Source organism: Hippocampus comes, unplaced genomic scaffold (genome assembly GCF_001891065.2).
Source record: "Hippocampus comes isolate QL1 unplaced genomic scaffold, H_comes_QL1_v1.1 scaffold151, whole genome shotgun sequence".
Taxonomy (NCBI): domain Eukaryota; kingdom Metazoa; phylum Chordata; class Actinopteri; order Syngnathiformes; family Syngnathidae; genus Hippocampus; species Hippocampus comes.
The window spans coordinates 1,359,005-1,378,147 of NW_017805591.1; the positions used below are offsets into that span (position 1 = coordinate 1,359,005).

Sequence of the window (19,143 nt, forward strand, 5' to 3'; positions counted from 1 at the left end):
ATGGTGCAAAACACAATAACGCAGGCTGGATACGAGGGACAGGGTGGGGAGAGAACCCTGAATCGAGTGCCTCGGTTTATATCACGAATGGCAATGAACCCGTGTTTGTTTTGCAGGTATCAGCGATTATTTCCATCATCCACCGGAATGAGTCAAACGGTGGGGACTGGAGCTGTGGGGTGCGGGTGGGGGTGTGCGGGCGAGGGACGGGAGGACTTTTGAAAAGCCCCCTTTCACATAGCCCGGAGTGGTGACATGGATCCAATGAGACAGCGGAGAGTGACACAGAGCTTTAAAGTAACCTAGCTGCACGGCACATGTCCCCCACCCCCAGCAACGCGCTTCCCTGGGGATCCTCCTTCGTCCTCCATCCTTCACTCTTGTCTTTTCTGTCTGGGAACCATCACTGCAAGCCATGCAGATGCAACCTTGCCACACTGGGACATCAGGAGAAAGCCCCCACCGCCCCCCTCCCGCCCCTTTCACATTTTCCAAGGTAGCCTGCGTGTGTACACACTGAACTCTAAATGAACTGCTGGGGATAAAATATTTAAGGTGCAGATGGAGCTGTCCACATGATAAGAACTGCTTGCGACGTGTCATGATCCAAAAGGCCTTGTGTTCATGTTAGCTCAAGCATACTAATGGTTTACCCCCAACTACCACAAGCATACATTCATTATTTCCATGTACCCCTTTCATGGAGCTAATACCCCCTGTGCCCAGAGACGGCAATGATCTAAGTGCCTTCCACCAGCTTTTCTTTCAGCTTGCTATGTTGTCTATGGCTAGGAAAGAAAATTCACTGGAAATGCACAGTTGTGCGCAACTTCAATGTATCCCACCCAGATCCTCTCAATGCTTGTTGATGTGAATAACTATGAATTGAATGTGTTTATTTTTAGCTACAAATTAAACAAGAACGTGACTAAAGTAATATGTTGTGCACTGAGATATATAATCATCCATTATCTGAGCCATTTATCCTCACAAGGGTTGCAGGTGTGCGAGAGTGTATCACAGCCGTCTTCGGGCGGTAGGCGGGGTACACCCTGAACTGGTTTCCAGCCAGCCACACGGCACACATAGACAAACAACCATGCACACACAATCACACCTTGAGACAATTTAGAGAATTCAATTAACCTTCCATGCTTGTTTTTGAAATGTGGCAGGAAAGCAGAGAACCCAGAGAAAACCCACGCAGGCACGGAGACAACATGCAAACTCCAGACATGAAGGCCAGGGCTGAAATCAAACCCCGGGCCTCTATACTGTGAGGCGAATGCACTAACCAGTCGACCGCCATGCCGCCTAATGCAATACAATATATCTTTATTTTTGTGGCGCTTTCACAACAGCTGCAGGACAACTTAATTTCATGTATACTATATAGTCTGGCGGCTACAATGTGGTAGAAATAGCAAAACAGACAAGGGAGAGCATGACTTCTCTTAATCAAATCCAATGCAAAGTGTTTTAAACGCAGACTTGAGCCACAACAACACCTTTCTTTCTCCCTCATTTTCTTCTTGCTCATGGGCCGCTTCCGTTCTCCTTCATTGACAAGGACAAAGCCAATTTGTTGAGAGGTCACTGGTGGTGCAGGCAAACCTTGCTCCTGCACACTCCCTTGAGATCAGCCTTTCCACAGTACTTTGTCTTTTTGAGTCATTTGTTGCACCGAACCAGAGGAGCGAGTTCCGCAAAAGCTCATTCCTGTCACACATTAGCTCCTCTCCAATACATTAGCGACTCGCAAGGGTCATGATTCTATCCGTGCGGTCATCACCGCCGGGATCCTGATCCAGACACATTTTTCATGCAAATCATTACGGCGGCAACATCCGATTGGAAAACAATGAGGGTCCAATTTAGAAAAGAAAAACATGCTCCCGCGTGTCTGTCAGAGCGCTAGCAAAGACGAGGAAGCAAGCTGGCTTGTTGAGGTACCGTTTTGCAACTATGCAGCACATTCACTTTTGTCCTGAGAGTATTCCAAACCAGTGAAAAAAGGAAAACGTAAGAGTTATTGAAAGGTGTGGAACCCACTTACTGCTATTGATGCATTCTTTAATCTGAATGATTCTGCAGTTTCTGCTTTTTGTGTATTGATACTGAATTGATCTACACCAAAAATTGCAGAGATGGCACATGTACCGTATTTATCGGAGTCTAAATCGCTCCGGAGTATAAGTCACATTTGTGGGTGCATTACCGCCACCTTCTTTATATGCTAAATAGAAGGTGACCAATGGCATTCATGCACCAAAGGTATTTGCCAATTGCCTAAAGAAAGCTGACACAATGCAGGGATTTTGGATGCGAGCCGAAGGTCCATTTTAATCTATACTGTACAAGTCAGGCCTGAAGTATTAGTTGCAGAACCAGACGAACTCATCAAAACGGTGTGACTTGTCCGCCAAAAAATGTGGTATCAAGGAAGGAATTTTTCATCTTTGAGAGGTTTACAGTCAGTAATCTAGTTTTTCTTTTTACTGCTTGGTTTCAATATACACAGAATGCACTTCAGATAGAGATCTTTATGTGTGCGTACACAGGCGAAAAAGCAGAAGAGTATCGCTCATTTCAAAACACCTTGGGGCTTCGCAGAGACTGGCTAGGATTTGACATGGATGCCCCATTCCCTTCTCTCACTGTAGCAGATTTTCATAGTCAGTTTAATGCTCAACAAGAGGTCACTGCATCGGTAGATACAGTGCCAACCGTGATGCTAGATAATGAACGCAGCGCTGAACAAATGTAACCCATCTGGCCGGCAAAGCTGACAGAAGTTTGCCGAGCTCCCGCATCTCTCCTGGTGTGCATGAGGGTAAGCTAAAACATGGCGTGGTAAGAAGGGGTAATATGTATGGGCTAACACAGGATGGTTTGAACACACACACTCTGGTCTGGAGCGGGAGATAATAATGTCACGACCAGTAAATAATTGCATGGCTCAATGGCACATATGCTATATGTCCTTCACCTCTAACGGTCCTTGACCAAACAAAGCTGTGCCTTTCACTGATGCCGTCATCTGCTATTTACAATTGACATACAACACAAAAGGAGGCCGGTGCAGGGGAGGAACATAGCAGCTATAAAATCTTAACGTGCCATTTTACTTGAAAGCACGGATCATAGCACGTCACTGTAAAACAACAGCTTGCATCTGTAGCCATCTCTGTGCACCGCATAAAGGTACAGACACACTATCAGATCGTGATCTGCGTCAGCCTGCTGAGAGATTATTATGGGATGGCTCAAAAAATTTCTTTGGCACAAGGAGGTTCGGAGAAAAGAAAATCCTGCTGATTCCTCTTCTCACTTCTACCTTAATCTCTTCCCTGCATCTCCTTCATCTCGCCCACTCACTCTGTTAGCTTCACTCTTCAGAGAAAATACAACTTAAAGCTTACCATGATGATAAAAGTGACAGGTCCTATGAAACTCCAGATGAAATGATTATCCACATTGAGCCAGCATCTGAAAGAAGGAAAGGCACAAAATACACATTTCAGATAGAGAAACAAAGCCACGTTTCCTCGTTTACTAGATGGAATAAATCAACCACAAATTACACTGGTCAACAAATGTTTCGAAATTGTTCTAATCAGACATACAAGTAAACGTTTCTGGATGAGGCTCTTTTTTTTTTCCCTTGAAAACATTTTTGAAATGAGCGACAAAATTACATTTAGGGACACAAAGCAATCTCTGATTAAAAATTGTAGTTGACCAGTGCTGTGCTGAACAGAAGAATGCGCCCGGAGAAGTTGTCTTAGCGTGACTTCACAAAGACAACAATGTTGGTCTGTAGCAGGACAGAATCAACAGCACCTCTGCTGGCTGCGGGCCGGTACTGCACTCACTCTTAACTCAGACGCTTCAAGATTTGTTTCTTGGACAAAAATGACCAACTTTTTGAAAAAAATCAACTAATGGAATCACTGACTATTGCGCCCACCCGTAGGATTGGCGTCTTTCAGCCGATAGAATTAATGATTTCTCATCCATTAATATTTAACCACGAAAGCTCTTTTTACAGATTGACCATTGGGGCAGAACAAAGGAAAGACCCTAAGTAGCCCCACTTCATAGTCTTAGCAACGATGCGGTCATTAATCTACGTAAAAAGCTTTTTCTGCAGAAGGCATTTACAAACAAGAGGTCACCTGAGGGTCTTTTAGGAGAAAGGCATTAATGCAGCCACACCAAATCCCCTCCCTGATTCAACCGCAGTGTTGAGTCCGTCAGACACTTTCAAATGACATGAAAAATTGAACAGCTGCACATCCCGGCTGATGTTTGATGCTGCCCTTGGGGTGTTTGCATACAGTGGAAACAGAAAGTACTGTACATTTTTGTTCCAATAAAATGGGCTCGAATGATTTGCTTACGCTTTTTCTGTCCCATAGCTTCCATAGTCGATGGCTGCGGAGACGCCGACGACGATGGCGGGAAATAGGTAACCAGATACGTAGTAGTACTTCTTCCGCGAGTATTCACTTTCAAAGACTTCCACCAGCATGAGGTACAGCTGGACTCCCTCCAAACACATCCAGGAGAAGGAAGCCAAGAAGAAGAAGTGGAGGATCCCCGCAATGATTGCACAACCAATCTGAGTGAGAACATACATCCAAATGAAAGAAGATGCGATTTATCCAAAACTTTTTAACCATAAACACTCTTTTAGATTGAAGCTTGCATCACATATGGGAGAAAACTGAAGGAGGAAGTAAACAGTAACAGCTAAAACCTCTTCTAATGAAGCTGAATTTTGTCCAAAAGTGAGGTTTTAATTGGAAGTATTGTATCACCCAGCAGCAACCTATGGTAAAATAGTTGATGACAAAGTTTAACATGACATGAAGTCAGTGAAACCATGGTGACTATATTTTAAATGAGGGGGGGAGGGAATCTGTCAAGGCGTGGACACGGCTTATTAGTCACCTATATTAATGATGCTGTCCTGCTCATGTCATGTCAGGGATAAGCTGAGAGGCTTTGGAACAAACAACACTTAAAGTGTCATCCATTTAACTCTGAAGAGTCTTTAGCTTTATTTTGCGGGGTTGTGAGGCGATAACGTGAAAAGGAACGAATGCAGAGTAAATCATTAGGGTGCACGCCCTGCCCTCTTACCCTGGGCTCTGTCATATCGATACCAATTAGGAATATTAACTCGGCGAGGAAGAGATTGATGCAGAGGTTCTTGTGGATGGTGTTGCGATCGCTCTGCAGGCCTCGGAAAAAGCAGAAGGTGAAGATGCTCAGGCTTAGACAGACGAGCGACACCACGATACCCACGCGGGTGATGACAGTCAACAGCAGCTCATGTTGTCTGTTGACCTGCGAGAAATATGAATAAATATCACACATTGCTTTCCACTTGTGAAAAAAAAAAAGAAACACCATTTCATGTTTTCTTGCAGAACATTACTACTAAAACCCACAACCACCTTTTTATAAGCATTACACTTATGGTCCAGTGTCACATCTGATGCTGTATTTTTTAATCAAATGTTTATTCCCTTGAGTCAAACCAAAGCCTGCCTTTTGTTGAAACGGCCGCAATAATACGATAATCGCAGGTCCCTTTTATACCGAAGGTAGCTCATGGATGGCATTATTATTTCTGCTCTTGAAAATATTTTAATATCGCCTCATTGGCAATTCACACTCAAGTATTTTAACATTTGGACCTCTCAAGCTTCAAAGCCAATTAGCTTCACTTTCTTCATTCTGTATCACTCGAAACTGATTCACAGTCAACATTGTCATGGTTGAAGAGGTAAAATTTTGATTGACTGAAAATTAGATGTCAAGAGAGAATCTGAAATTATATTCAACTGTCAAAAGGTTTTGGAGAGATATTGCAGCATTTTCGCTTTGGAAAAAAATATTCATCTTTGAAAACTTGAAGATGATTCACTGACAAATATTAGAATAAGGAATGTTTCTGAATTTCACCAATTTCACCTGGAACAACGGAATGCTGACGAATATCGCGGACCACAAAAATGACATACCGAGATTTTGCGATGGGCCATGAGGATGGCGAAGTTGGTGAGGTGGCTGCAGGAGCAAGACGTGTGTGTTTTATTGGACTCAAGGAGTTTGCAGCCTTGCGTGGACCAGTGGCCCATCATACTCCGCTCGGAATAATTCCAGAAGGAGCAATTGGAGTTGAAGTAGTGCTCCATCTGCAAGATAACAAGAGATATGCTAAAGTGTCCCAATAATTGACTGCCTGAAATTGAAGTAGATGAACAACACAAAGGCCATTTACCCCCTGCTCGTACAAAGTATTTTTCCGCACTGATACGGATGAGGATTTCTCACTTCACAGCTCTTATGAAGCAATTCATACGTTGTATCTCATTTAGCACACGCTTACCAAATCAAGCGACACGTTCTTGGATATATGAGGCTTTAATAACAGTGAAGCATAATTGTTTGACGCCACGTCTTTGGAATTGCACCATTTCTCTGATAAAGAATGGATCCCCGCGTTGCCCTCGGGGAACTCAGAGACAACTTTAAAAGAAGAGAGATAATTGGTGCTCCAGTAATTTCATCCTAGATTGTACAGCTAATCTAGGAGTTAATTTCCCCCCCACAATAAAAGAAAATGGCTATCATTTATATCCCAATGTTGATTAAGGAATTAGTTTTCATTAAGAATTCACTTAGGTTCTAAAGGCGGCTTTAATTTGATGCTCAGTGACTTAAATAAACTACAGACTGACCGAGCAAGACATTTGGATTTCAAATTCTTCCTTCCATCTACTTTCAACCCCCCAAACCCCATAATGACCCCCACTCCACTCACATCTATGTGCTCCAGGGTAAAAACCACCGGGTCATTGATGAAAACTCGGCTGGATTCTTTGTTGATTGAGGCAGCGATGATGTCGGAATTGACGGACAGGTTGCGTCCGTAAGCGTCGTTGGGCATCTGAATAGTGGCGTTTTCTGTACTGAGAAACTGCCCTAAATTCTTGTAGAGGACAAACACCAGCTTGGCAACTCCTAAATGGAAAAAAGAAAGAGGATGAATGGCATCTTGCTTTGTAATAGTGTTATGTGATTTTTTTTTTTTTTTTCCCTTGCAAACACGTAATCATCCTTCCTTAATGGAGCTCACCATTGCGACTGTTGAGCTTAATGGTATTGGCCGAAAGCTGGATGGAGATTCCCCCCTTGGTGGATTGTGGGAATTTGAAATCCTGTACCTGACCGTCTGTGCTGAGCACGTAGACATCCAGGACTGCCGGAGGAGGAGTTAGAAGATGGTCGCGATGAGAAAAAAAGGGGTTATGAATCACAACGAAACATGTTTAATTGGGGACGTGACAATAAGATAAGACAAGACTCGGGAGACTAATGTCAAGGCTTTCTTATAAAGACCCACGATCGTATTACCCCGACACAATATAAACGTCCATCAAAACGACATCGATTCATCCTTGTAAAACACTTTCTGAATGAAGCGATGCAAAGCAACAAAGAAAACACCATATGTGTATGCTTTAAACGTTAACGGGAATGACGGGGATGAGGAGCAAAATACCCCGTAGCCAACTAATGCTCACATTAATGTATAGAATTACAAGGTCTAGACACATTCATTTATAAACTAAGCATCTGCAATCAGAGAATCCGGCCCCTTTAATTGTCTGATATTCATCATTTTGTCAGTAAGCGGCTCGTTAAACTAATACGTGATGTTTTTCTGTACCAGAGGTCAAGGCGGTATTTATGAAGAGAAAGTCCTCATTTTATGTCGCCGTCTTGTTTTCCGTTTATAAATAATTCCCTCTATCAAATCATATCAGCTGAGCCCGCGTCAATCAGGCGAGCCTATCGCTTTACTGTTTCCGACTCACTTATATTGTCTGCAGGAACTTTAACGATGGCGGGCTCCATCAGGTTATCGGCGAACACAAAGGCGCCTTCCTCCAAGGTGTCCAGTAACATGGTGGCAGCATGCGTCTGCTCCGTGCTGTTCATGTCCTGCCAGGACTTCAGAGCCTCGGGTCGGAGCAGGTTGTTGACTGTATCTACAATGGCCTGTGGCAAACAACAGGGGAAAGTGAAAAACTAAACTAAATGCATTTTTTTTTGTGTGTGGTGGGGGTACGGGTGGGGGGGGGGGTGGAATCTGCATTCGCATTTGATGACAAAAGGGCATGCAGACACTGATGAATAAAAAGCTGAGCGGAAGCATCACATTAAAGAATATAATATGACCAGACAATAAATAACAGTGATTTAACAGCCCTTGAGGACTGTATGCATGATGTTACAAGCATGGCATGACGAAAAGAGAGTTGCAAACTGAAACTGTGGATGATGAGTGCAGCGGATTTGGTTTCTTTTCCAAGGGCGCCTCATCAATGCACCCACTTGTGGTCAAAGAGTAGACAGTGAGCAGGTCTGCTCCAATAAAGGGATATTAACTCGAAAGCATGATGACGCTTCATGTAGTGAAATTGGAAAAGTTCCCTTTTTATTACAATTCGTACTTAAATTCATAGGAATCAACATAATATTACAGTTTTCTACACATATCTCCGGCTTGACATTTTTTGGGGTGAACAAAACCTCTAAACTTGCATTTACTTTAACTTTCTTCAGGAAATAACCAGATCAATACCTCTAAACAAGAAATCAATGCCAGAGACAGGTGGTGTTCATGATGCAGTGGATGGAGAGGACAGCTCAAAAGTGATGCGTGTGCATCAAATATGGCAGGTATCAGATAATGCTGGGCCATCAATCTCTTCTGTAGCACTGCTTTGGGAGACTCTATATTGACGATTGTATTTGGACACATCTTGTATATTATGTAATCAATCAGGGATTGGGCTCGTCCCCGTGCTGGTAAATTCCTTCTCTGATTAAGATATTTTGGACTTTTATGGCAATAGCATGGGGACAGTATTTTTCCGACACAAAACTGTGTCCCACTACACAATGTGAGATCCACAAAGGCCTGCTTCAATAGATTCTGTGTGCAAGAACTGAGTTAAGAGTCCTGACTTGAGCTCCATCAAACACGTTTTGCACTCACACTCACGAGAGATAACCAACAACCCTTCGCTGAAGTGTGAAAGTTGTTAGAGCTGCAAAGGGAGAAGCAACTTGTATTTTCAACACTTTTTGAATGCCAAAATGTGAGGTCAACAATTGGATGAAAAGTTATTTGTCCCTTCGCCGGGCAATTAGTCTGCGTGTGGCTTGTGACTTTGCTCCATCTGTTTTAATGCTGTCCCACAAGACAGATCTGCACGGAGGAAGGTGTTGACTTTGGTGGCAAGCGGAGGACGCGGACGTCCCTCGTGGAGGAGGGATATATTTGGACAAAACACTGTGATGCATAAACAGAACCTGACAGTGTTCAGGAGAAACCAAAAAAAAAAAAAAGATTTGGCCCACGTCACCCTATTATCCAAGTGGAACAAATTGCACCAATTTACAGAAAACAATTACTCCTACGACCTCAAACCTGTTATTGTGAAACAAGAGCTAAAGTTTGACTTTGCGGTTGATGAAAAGTCAGGTGATGGTGGTCCTTGAAAAAAAAGTATGAATAAGATGGGATTACTTTTTTTTTTCCCATTAGAATGAACCCTGAAGAAATTAACAAGGCAGCAAAACAAGTAGGACGTAAGGACTGAATATAGGAGACTAGCTGTTATGACTCCTGATGTTTAATCTTGGGTCAGAATCTAAATTAAGACATTAAACAGGAGACATTTATGATCAAGTGTCAAGACACTGTCAACTTTCTAACCCCAGATGACTGTATTATTTACATTTGACTTGAATGTGGTTGTGCGTAGGGAAGTGTAACGAACACAGGATAGAGTGAATACATATCAGTTTAAAAATAAATAAATAAATAAAATAAAAAAATCATGCTGCAGAATGCGAGCTGGTCATACAGCACAGGCATAGAGGAGGGGGTGGCAGCAAGCATGTGGCTTAGGGGGCAAGAGCTTCGCTCCAGTACCTTCATGTACGCCCTGCATGTCCTTTCTCGTTTTTGAAGCTTTTTATGTTTTAATTCATCAAGAAAAAAAAAAAGAGATAAGACAGAGAAAGACAGATGATTTGAAGTCTAAGTAAGCCTGGAAGAATGAATGCACACGCTCTCTCATCAATGACTCGCTTACCTGTAGGTCAATGAATAATGAGGGATTTGGATGACATTCATGATCATTGCGTAAATTGTGCGACTGCAATGCATGCAGCCAAGATTTCGTGGTTTCTTTTAAATTGGACGTTATATAGAAAGGAGGCAGAATGACTCCAAGAAAAATATCATATTTTTTGCATAGTTTCCCCACTTTAATGTTTACGATAATCAAACAAATGTACAAAGAAAATAGAGGACAAAGACAACGCATGTAAATATAACATGCAGTTTTTAAGTTGTGATTTATTTGATTAAGGGGAAAAAAAAAAACATTTGAAGCTACCTGGCCCTTTGTGGAAAAAGGTACTTGCCCCCTTGTCAAATCATCAATTAACTGTGACTAGTCACATTTTTGGGGAAAGCAGAGTTACTTTCATTGACCACACCAAAGTCTGATTACCTCCAGACCTGCTATATCAAGAAATCACAAATTGTCAATAGAACCTGTCCGAGAAAACTAAATCATCTGCCGTAAATGTGACACAGCATTTCGGAAAAAAAAAAAGAACAGTCAAACATAGTGGCGGTAGTGTTATGGTCTGGGGCTGCTTTGCCTACACAGGACATGGATGGCCTGCTGTGAGTGATGAAACCGCAAATTTTGCTCTGTACCCGAAAATCCTGAGGGAGAGTGTTCGGCTATCAGTTATGACCTCAAACTGAAGCGCACTTTGTGTCTGCATCAGGACAGTCAACCAAATCGCACCAGCAAGTCAACCTCTGAACAGCTCAAAAAAACAAAATGAAGGTTTTGGAGTGGCTTGATTGAAATCCGGATTTGAATCCGACTGAAGTGCTGTAGCACGACCTTAAAAATGATGCTCATGCTTGAAAGCCCTCCAGTATTGCTGAATAAACCAAATCTGCAAGGAAGAGTGGAAAAAATATCCCCACAGAGATGTGTGACACTCGTTGCCATTTATATACAGAAAAAATGTCAGTTGTTGCTGCTGAGCGTGGCCCAACCACTTGAGTTTAGGGGGCAAGTCTTTTTCAGGCAGCACCCGGTAGCTTTGAAAGGTTTTTCCTTAACTCATTCACTCCCAAAGACGTTTTTAAACATCTTTTCAGGCTTGGTCCAGAATTGGCTGGTACTGAATGAGTTAATAAATCAAATCAACATTTCAAAACTGCATTTTATGTTTAATAGCACGATCAGTGATATTTACATATGTTTGATGATCTTAAACAAAACAAATGGGGAAACTATGCAGAAATTCTCTATAGAGTTTGACCAAAATTCAGAAGTTAAAATATGCCCAATAAATTCCACAAATCCTTGAAGGTCAAACTACAATCATGTATTATGCCGTGCATCAACATATTGCACACAACTACATTAGACTTTGCTTGTCCTTTGGCTTTTTTTTTTCTTTAACCACCACAGAAAATTAGCAATGTTGGCAGAGAAGAAAAATTGGATAATGACCAGAGGAATCAGCAATGGAATTTCTGTCACGTAGGTAAACGATAAACCCATGATGGGAGAATTCTTTTGAAACACAAACAAGACAATTAGCAATCCTGCTAGACTACACATCTTTTCAGGCTTGGTCCAGAATTGGCTGGTACTGAATGAGTTAATAAATCAAATCAACATTTCAAAACTGCATTTTATGTTTAATAGCACGATCAGTGATATTTACATATGTTTGATGATCTTAAACAAAACAAATGGGGAAACTATGCAGAAATTCTCTATAGAGTTTGACCAAAATTCAGAAGTTAAAATATGCCCAATAAATTCCACAAATCCTTGAAGGTCAAACTACAATCATGTATTATGCCGTGCATCAACATATTGCACACAACTACATTAGACTTTGCTTGTCCTTTGGCTTTTTTTTTTCTTTAACCACCACAGAAAATTAGCAATGTTGGCAGAGAAGAAAAATTGGATAATGACCAGAGGAATCAGCAATGGAATTTCTGTCACGTAGGTAAACGATAAACCCATGATGGGAGAATTCTTTTGAAACACAAACAAGACAATTAGCAATCCTGCTAGACTACACTGGAGATTACAGTGTAATCAGCTAATTAGATGGGGTTTTTTTTTACGTGCAGTGATACCTTGTTGAAGCTCCGTCCTGCAGAGTCCTTCTCACTCGGCCGTAGCTCCTGCAACTGAGCATCCAGGATGTCCACCAGCTGCTCCATGAGGCGCACCGAGGAGCTGACGTCCCCTGCGTAGATCGGGTTTTTTGTGTGCTTTGCCAGCTCGTTGGCTAAGTTTGCTGCATTTTCGCCACTGCGGATCTGCGGGAGGGCAGAATTACAAGGGTGCAAGGAGACAGATTTACTATTAACAGCCTTATTAGGACAAGTTACACGAGAATAAGAGTGTAAGTAGTGTTTTTGACTCAGGCAATCTAAAAATACACACGGCACACTACTTTGATAACTAATAATTTGAGTGTCCAAATATTTTCCATCTTCTTTTAAAATGTATTTATTCTTACTATCTATTTATTGATTTATTTTACCTAATGCTACGAAGAAAAACAGAAATAAAGAGTTCACACTCACCTTCTGGGCTATCTGGTTGACCCAGTGGGAGGTACAGTTGCTGAGATCGGGGCCCTTAGGGTGCCAGGTCCCAGTGGAAAGTACACATAAATAAGATGCTGTGCCTGTGCGAGATAACAAGAACAAAAGTACAATCAAGTCAGCCAGTTTCGTTCTTGCAACATCTTGTGTTGGTTTTTGCTCGACATTGGTGAACATTTTTCTCATTTTCTGTCCCAATTAGCCATGTGGCCAAACACAATTTCACACACAGTCCAATACGAGTGCATGTCGCCATGCCGTGTTCTGGGTCCAAACAGCTGAGCCTGCAACAGAGCCGTTACAGATTGCTTAATTATGTTTGGACATGACACGGCAAAAGGCACTCTATTAGAAACTGCCTTCACTGAATCCCCGCGCTCACATTAGGCCTGTGCACATCAAGAGATCACGGCAAACTGGCATATCAGACACATCGAACCAACTCGGCTGTTCTCTTGAGGGGTGCAACATGTTGGGAGGCCCATGAGACGAGCTGGGCCCTGTTTACCTCGCGTTCCCTTGGGGCAAGGTCGCTCCACCAGCATGCCCCGCTGGGTCTGAGGCCACATGATGTCTCTTCTCTCAGTGGCCTCGCAGAAGCGCTCGGGCAAAGGGAACGACTCCAGGGGCGGAGGGGAAGTAGTCTGCAGAATCATAGGAGGGGGCCTGGCCGCTCCCTTGCCGCCCTCTTTGGGCCCTGTTGTGGTGGTAGTGTTGTTGGCCACTCCCCGGTGCACTGTGGTTGTTGTGGTGGCGGTTGTCGTTCTCAGAGGCTGGGGGGACACGCTGGCCTGAGATAAAGGCGGAGCTGCAGAAAAGCCACGATATGATTATTTATATTTAAGGATGTGATTACACAACAAAAGCATCTGCTACGGGCTTCAGGCTGCAGCTGCAGAAAACTGGCGGGAATAAATTTGGCAATATTCACGTCATGCCAGAGCCAGTCTGTCAAGAAAAACTACGTGCATGTCCAATAAATATGTTTTACTGAGTAGGGCTTACTGAAAAGTGGGTCATTTGACCTAAGTAAGGAAGGACTCGCAAAGGTGAACTTTGGAAAGGCGCATCGTTGCCAAAAAAGGTCCAAAATTGTTATTTCGGTTGTGAAGTAACCACGTAGTCAGAAACTGAACAATGAACAGGATGTGTGCGTGTGCGTGTGTGTGTGTGTGTGTGTGTGTGTGTGTGTGTGTGTGTGTAATGCGTCGTTTGTCTGACTACCATTTTTTCACATTGTGCATACACAAAAACTGTTATTGCAGTTTGAAGCCCGTTTGCTGACACAGGTTCCAAAATGATGTCTTGAACATGGATGACCACAGTCAACACGCTTTTTTTTCTTCCATTTTTAGCTTGTGACATGCAGGAGTAAGTGTGATTCTCAGGAATTAGTCAAAGTGGAGAAAACATGTTTTTCTGTGCAGGTGTACTTTAAAGTCACCTCATTAGTGTGGCACCCCCGTGGTCCTTAATGTGGAATATGTCAAGTATAGCGGTAAAACTATAGCAGCGAGTCAATGCTGGAACCTCTGGTTAATGGCTGCCCCATAAGTAACATTTTCCGATTTTTTTGCTTGTTCTCGTCATGTTCAACACTCTAATGCTTATACTTCCAAGTATCCTGTTGTGTAAATTGCAGCTAAGTGCTTTGTTCAACAAGCGTATTTGCCTTCCCGGTGACGATGCCTTATCCACAGCACTCAGTCTGCAGTGAACATGACAATAATTACAGAAACATCCTCCTGGCTGGCAGTCATTTCTGCATAGGAGAATTTGAAAGATGGATGATTGCATTTCACCAGAGTTATGCAAAAAACATCGAAGAAAGTAGAGACATAGTACACTCCTTACATCAGGGGTGTCAAACTCATTTTTGTCGTGGGCCACATTGTAGTTACGGTTTATCTTGGAAGGCCGTTATGAATTTTGGAAACCATATAAATGTTTTTTAATCCCCTCCACATATTACATACACAGCGTACAACAAATGGATGAATAACTAGTTTTAAAATCAGATGTCAAGAATAATGACTGTTATTGTGGATTACATATGACAATTTGAAATTTTGGTTTAGACTTTCGCAAGCATCATGGAACTTGACATGCTTGATTTGCTTTCGCGGGCCACATAAATTGATGTGGTGGGGCAGATCTAGCCCCCAGGCCTTGACTTGACACCTGTGCCTTACATTGAACATGATATACGAAGGAAGAATATGTGACGCATTAGGATGGCACACTGGAACTCGAATAATGTGACGACATATTCCCGGTGTTTACTTAAGCAATCATGTTTAAATAATGCTTTCATTTTTATTTTACGACGATGGCTAGATATTTTAAATTATAATATTGGACATTTTTTTCCCCCCAAATTATCTATTTTCTTGATTTTTTGTTTTGCATTTGGCAACCAATGTAATGCACACTAATGCCACCTGCATCTTATCACTCTTGTTCGTTTGGCACAAGTTATGTAGTGTGCATCAGGAAAAAATAACAGTGCCTAAACTACCAGATGAGAAGTTCAGATCAAGCGCTGTTTCTGTCAAGCAAAATTAACAACTTAAATAGCATCACTGGCCCATGTTAAGATCTTGGGTATTGCTATCAGACACTCATAATGATTTGTGTTTTGCATGTAATATAATACAGTATTTATGATAGACCTGATAAAAAACTGATTTTGGACCCTGGTGGGAATCAATTAAAGCAAGAAAAAAAGTTGAACAAATAGTCTCATCCCAATTAAATTAACGACATGATATAAATCTCAAGGTATTTGCTGGTTGGGCTTAAAAGGGGCATCTTTTATCAACGGCAGGGTCTCTAATTGGGATGCAATGTGCACTAGGAATCTAATCGCACCGGATGACTTTGATTTCCTCCATTACGCTGCCCATAGAGCGTGCGGCAAGTGGCGCGGCTATGGCGCGCCAGTCGAGCCTGGTCGCTCGAAGCGACGCAACCCCCGTAGTGAAAACATCGATGAAACAAGCTGACACCGACCCAGCGATTGGAGGACAGAGTCAGCCGTACAGGACAAGAGAAGCTGAATGTGGGGGGAAAGAAGGGAGTAGGGGGGAAGTGCACGTCGAGACGATGACAAGAAAATTCAGAGCGGATGCGATACGGTTGGAGACAAAGAAGACAGCATCTGTCTTTGGGTGGGATTGAAAGAGAGACAGTAACACCCCCGTATCTATTGGATAATGTGACTGACAGATACCCATTAGCCCTAATGTCTGAATGTGAGAGGTGAGCTGAACCTTTTGGCATATTAGCTCTGTTGACCTAGGAAATGTATTTGTGGGGTGATGTGCAACACACCACGCATACTGTACAATGGTTGACTTATTGCATTAAATGTCCGCTTTAACCTCAGCCTCCCGGCACGCATCCCCAAGTGACATCCTTCGACTTAAAACACAGAAATTGTTAGTTGCACAACCTGTCAAAGCACTCATGACGACAACCTGTGCTTAGCATCCATTCTCAACCGGTATTTACACCTGGACGTCTGAAACGTCTGCCTTCATGTCCTGTTGTTTTTCACTACTCATCCAAGTTTAACAAAAAAAAAAAAAAAAAAAAAAAAAAAAAAAAAGAGTGATTACACCTTAAATGTTAACTTGGCTTTTTCAATATAATCTGGACTGTGTTTTAAAAAAAACAACAAAATCCGGTCTTTTTGCGGGAGTCTTATTTCCAAAGTGTAGAAGACGATAAGGATAAGCTTCCTGCTCTCCATGGGTGGAGAATCCAGACAGAAATAAAATGAAACTCAATCTGCAGTTTGGCAGCATGATTTAAGATAACGCTCTTGCAATTCCAGTGAGTAAATCAACGCGGCATTCACTGTAATCCAAGTACATTCTTCTGGCACGTCCGTTTACTACCATATCTTGTCAACATCGCTCTTTCAATCGGGCTGCTCGTCATAGCTTACCAGGAGGTTCAGCCATGCACTCTAGTTCCTTTTCATCGTAAAATATCTTTCACATTTTTTTTTTTGTTTTGTTTAATATGCGAGATTTTTTTGATTATTCCTTGTTATGAGCAGTGAACATGTACTGGACCGTTTTTAATACCAGATGTTGGCAACGTGATCTAAGAAGTTCCATTCCTCATTCCGTTGTCATATTTAAGAATATAGTCGTGCACAAATTCTGTAACACTGTTGTTTACTGTGTTTATTGAGCATGAACCATTTGGTAAATTAAATTCATTAAAACGTTAAAACTAACACACTGCACACTCTGACTGGTCGCAAGAATGTAAACAGGAATACGTTACGATCTCCAGGCCAATAATCAACACATTTATCAACATATTAGCCTTCATTTATAATTTCATATTATAATTCTGTGGAGTAATAGGCATGCTAACCACATACATAAATAAGTGAAGAGGCGTTTATTAAGTCAACAACGTAATCTGTACCTGTAGTTTTGACACCATTATGTCACATCTGGTAGAAGCATTTAATTGATTTGACTTTAATATTTTACTCCCAAAAGAAATAGACGCGGTGTTTATCATCAGACTATTTTTTTCCCGTCTTTTCTACACCTCTAGGCATTTGTTTTGCTTTGCACCTACATTTGGCAGTCCCATTTTTTTTTTTTTTCTGGTTCGGAATTGTCACTGAAGATCTTTGGGGTGATATAATATGAAAGGCAGCTATTATATGTATTAGAACTTGATCAATATGGGATTTTCGCCCCCCCCCCCCCCCAAAAAAAAGTCTACATCTAATAAATAATGGCCCATGGCCGATATAGTGGCTAATAACCAATTCATTGGGTGATGTATGAAACATGGAAAATGTCTGATTTGACACGCATATACACAAAACAATGTCATGTAAAATAGTACTATTGACAGGAATGTCAGCTTCATGCTTCATGTGTGAAGAGGGATTAAATTAAACTCAAGCAAAAAGTCAACACTGCAACGCTAAACAAATTTTAAGATTCATGGAAGGTAGTAAGCTGTCTCCCAAGCACTCGTTTATATATGCTGTTGGGAATTCAATTACTTCAAGATAGTTTTGTAGATGTTTTTCAAGGAAATAACAAAAAGATAACAATTTTATTCTCATTTAAAATGGAATTTTGGTTATTTTGGTTAGGAAGTGCACAATCAGATGTGGCCTCTGAGTGGCACCGATGAAAAATGTCATTTAAGTTGTCCATCCCTGCAATGGAGTACAAAAAAAAACAGTTTCTCTCAGCCATCTCAGTGTGATTAGGGGAGAAGTGTGCTGCATTTTACTGGCCTTTGTGTGTCTGAGGTGGAGGCGCCAGGCACTCGCAGTGTGGAGCACACTCACAGACACACAGAAGCATTGTGACAAAATCTCTGTGCAACAATTAAGGTGATACCTCGGTTATGTATTGATCAATGCCAATTTAGCAGTGTTACTCTATAATCTACCCGGTTTATGGGCCCAGCGATTGATCGGTTGGGCTCGACTATGCATACCTGTTCGGTTAAGTGATTAGGAAATTCACCACAGAAAAGAGGAGCACTCCGAAAAACATGAGAGGACAAGCGAACCCTCGAAAGTGAATCGAATGAAAGCCGTATTAGTTAAACTGCGAAAGCATTCCATTTGGGAGGTTTATAATGAAGACAAATTCACTTTCCTGCGTGAGAAAGAGGCTAATATGAATGCAAGGTCTACTGCCCTGAGATATTCATGCATAAACAATGCAGCCACTCTGACCACTGCTGTTCATGTACATAGAGCCGCCTCCAGTCTGTGTAATCCAGCCAGAGAGCAGTATAATAATCGTATTACCTTTATGCCATAGCTCAATTTAATTTAATCCAATAAAAGCTGCGAGGAATGAACCCAAAGGTATTAAAATATACTCTCGTTCACAGAGATGTCCAAGAGAACACGTTTGAGTTGAGCTGTTGTTAGCCATGAGACTGGCAGCACATCATTGAATAACATCGTTGATGATGGCAAAATCCCACTTTTGTGGCGTAAGCGGAACGGAATCCCTGATGATGATGTCTGTGCGTGCTGCACTCAGCTCAAGGGAACCTTCAATTAGTGGTCATAGTGAGTCAGTGCATGCAGTGACACCCGCCAAAGCAGCCCTAATAATCAGGACAAACTTTATGAATAATCTCTTTGTGCCATTACACACTCACACGTTGTTGCACTTGTGTGTATAGTCTTGGCGGTTGCATTGTTGTCGGCAGGGTGAAAGGTCACCAACTGATGACAGACATTTAGATGGGAACCCAGGAGAGGAAAGGGGGGAGAACAACTTTGGGGTGTTGAGCGGATGCATCAACATGAGCGCTCCAGAACGCACAAGCGCACACGCTCACACGCACGCACGCACGCACGCACGCACGCA

At 42.1% G+C, this 19,143-nt stretch overlaps 1 protein-coding gene across 41 annotated transcripts in view; it reads right to left on the minus strand.

Annotated features, from left to right (window-relative positions):
- Positions 1–19,143, minus strand: part of adgrl2a (adhesion G protein-coupled receptor L2a) — a 111,438-nt gene that overhangs the window by 15,946 nt on the left and 76,349 nt on the right. For 36 of the 41 annotated variants that reach the window (XM_019880332.1, XM_019880330.1, XM_019880336.1 and 33 more), the window contains 11 exons: positions 13,269–13,568; positions 12,740–12,843; positions 12,284–12,469; positions 10,025–10,063; positions 7,896–8,079; positions 7,154–7,276; positions 6,839–7,038; positions 6,036–6,209; positions 5,149–5,355; positions 4,404–4,624; positions 3,423–3,489 (listed from right to left, as the gene is read on the minus strand). In XM_019880332.1, coding sequence (XP_019735891.1) covers positions 3,423–3,489; positions 4,404–4,624; positions 5,149–5,355; positions 6,036–6,209; positions 6,839–7,038; positions 7,154–7,276; positions 7,896–8,079; positions 10,025–10,063; positions 12,284–12,469; positions 12,740–12,843; positions 13,269–13,568 — 1,805 coding nt within the window. The remainder of the gene's footprint in view (positions 1–3,422; positions 3,490–4,403; positions 4,625–5,148; positions 5,356–6,035; positions 6,210–6,838; positions 7,039–7,153; positions 7,277–7,895; positions 8,080–10,024; positions 10,064–12,283; positions 12,470–12,739; positions 12,844–13,268; positions 13,569–19,143) is intronic. The other 5 variants (XM_019880333.1, XM_019880310.1, XM_019880304.1 and 2 more) reach the window with 1 other exon arrangement.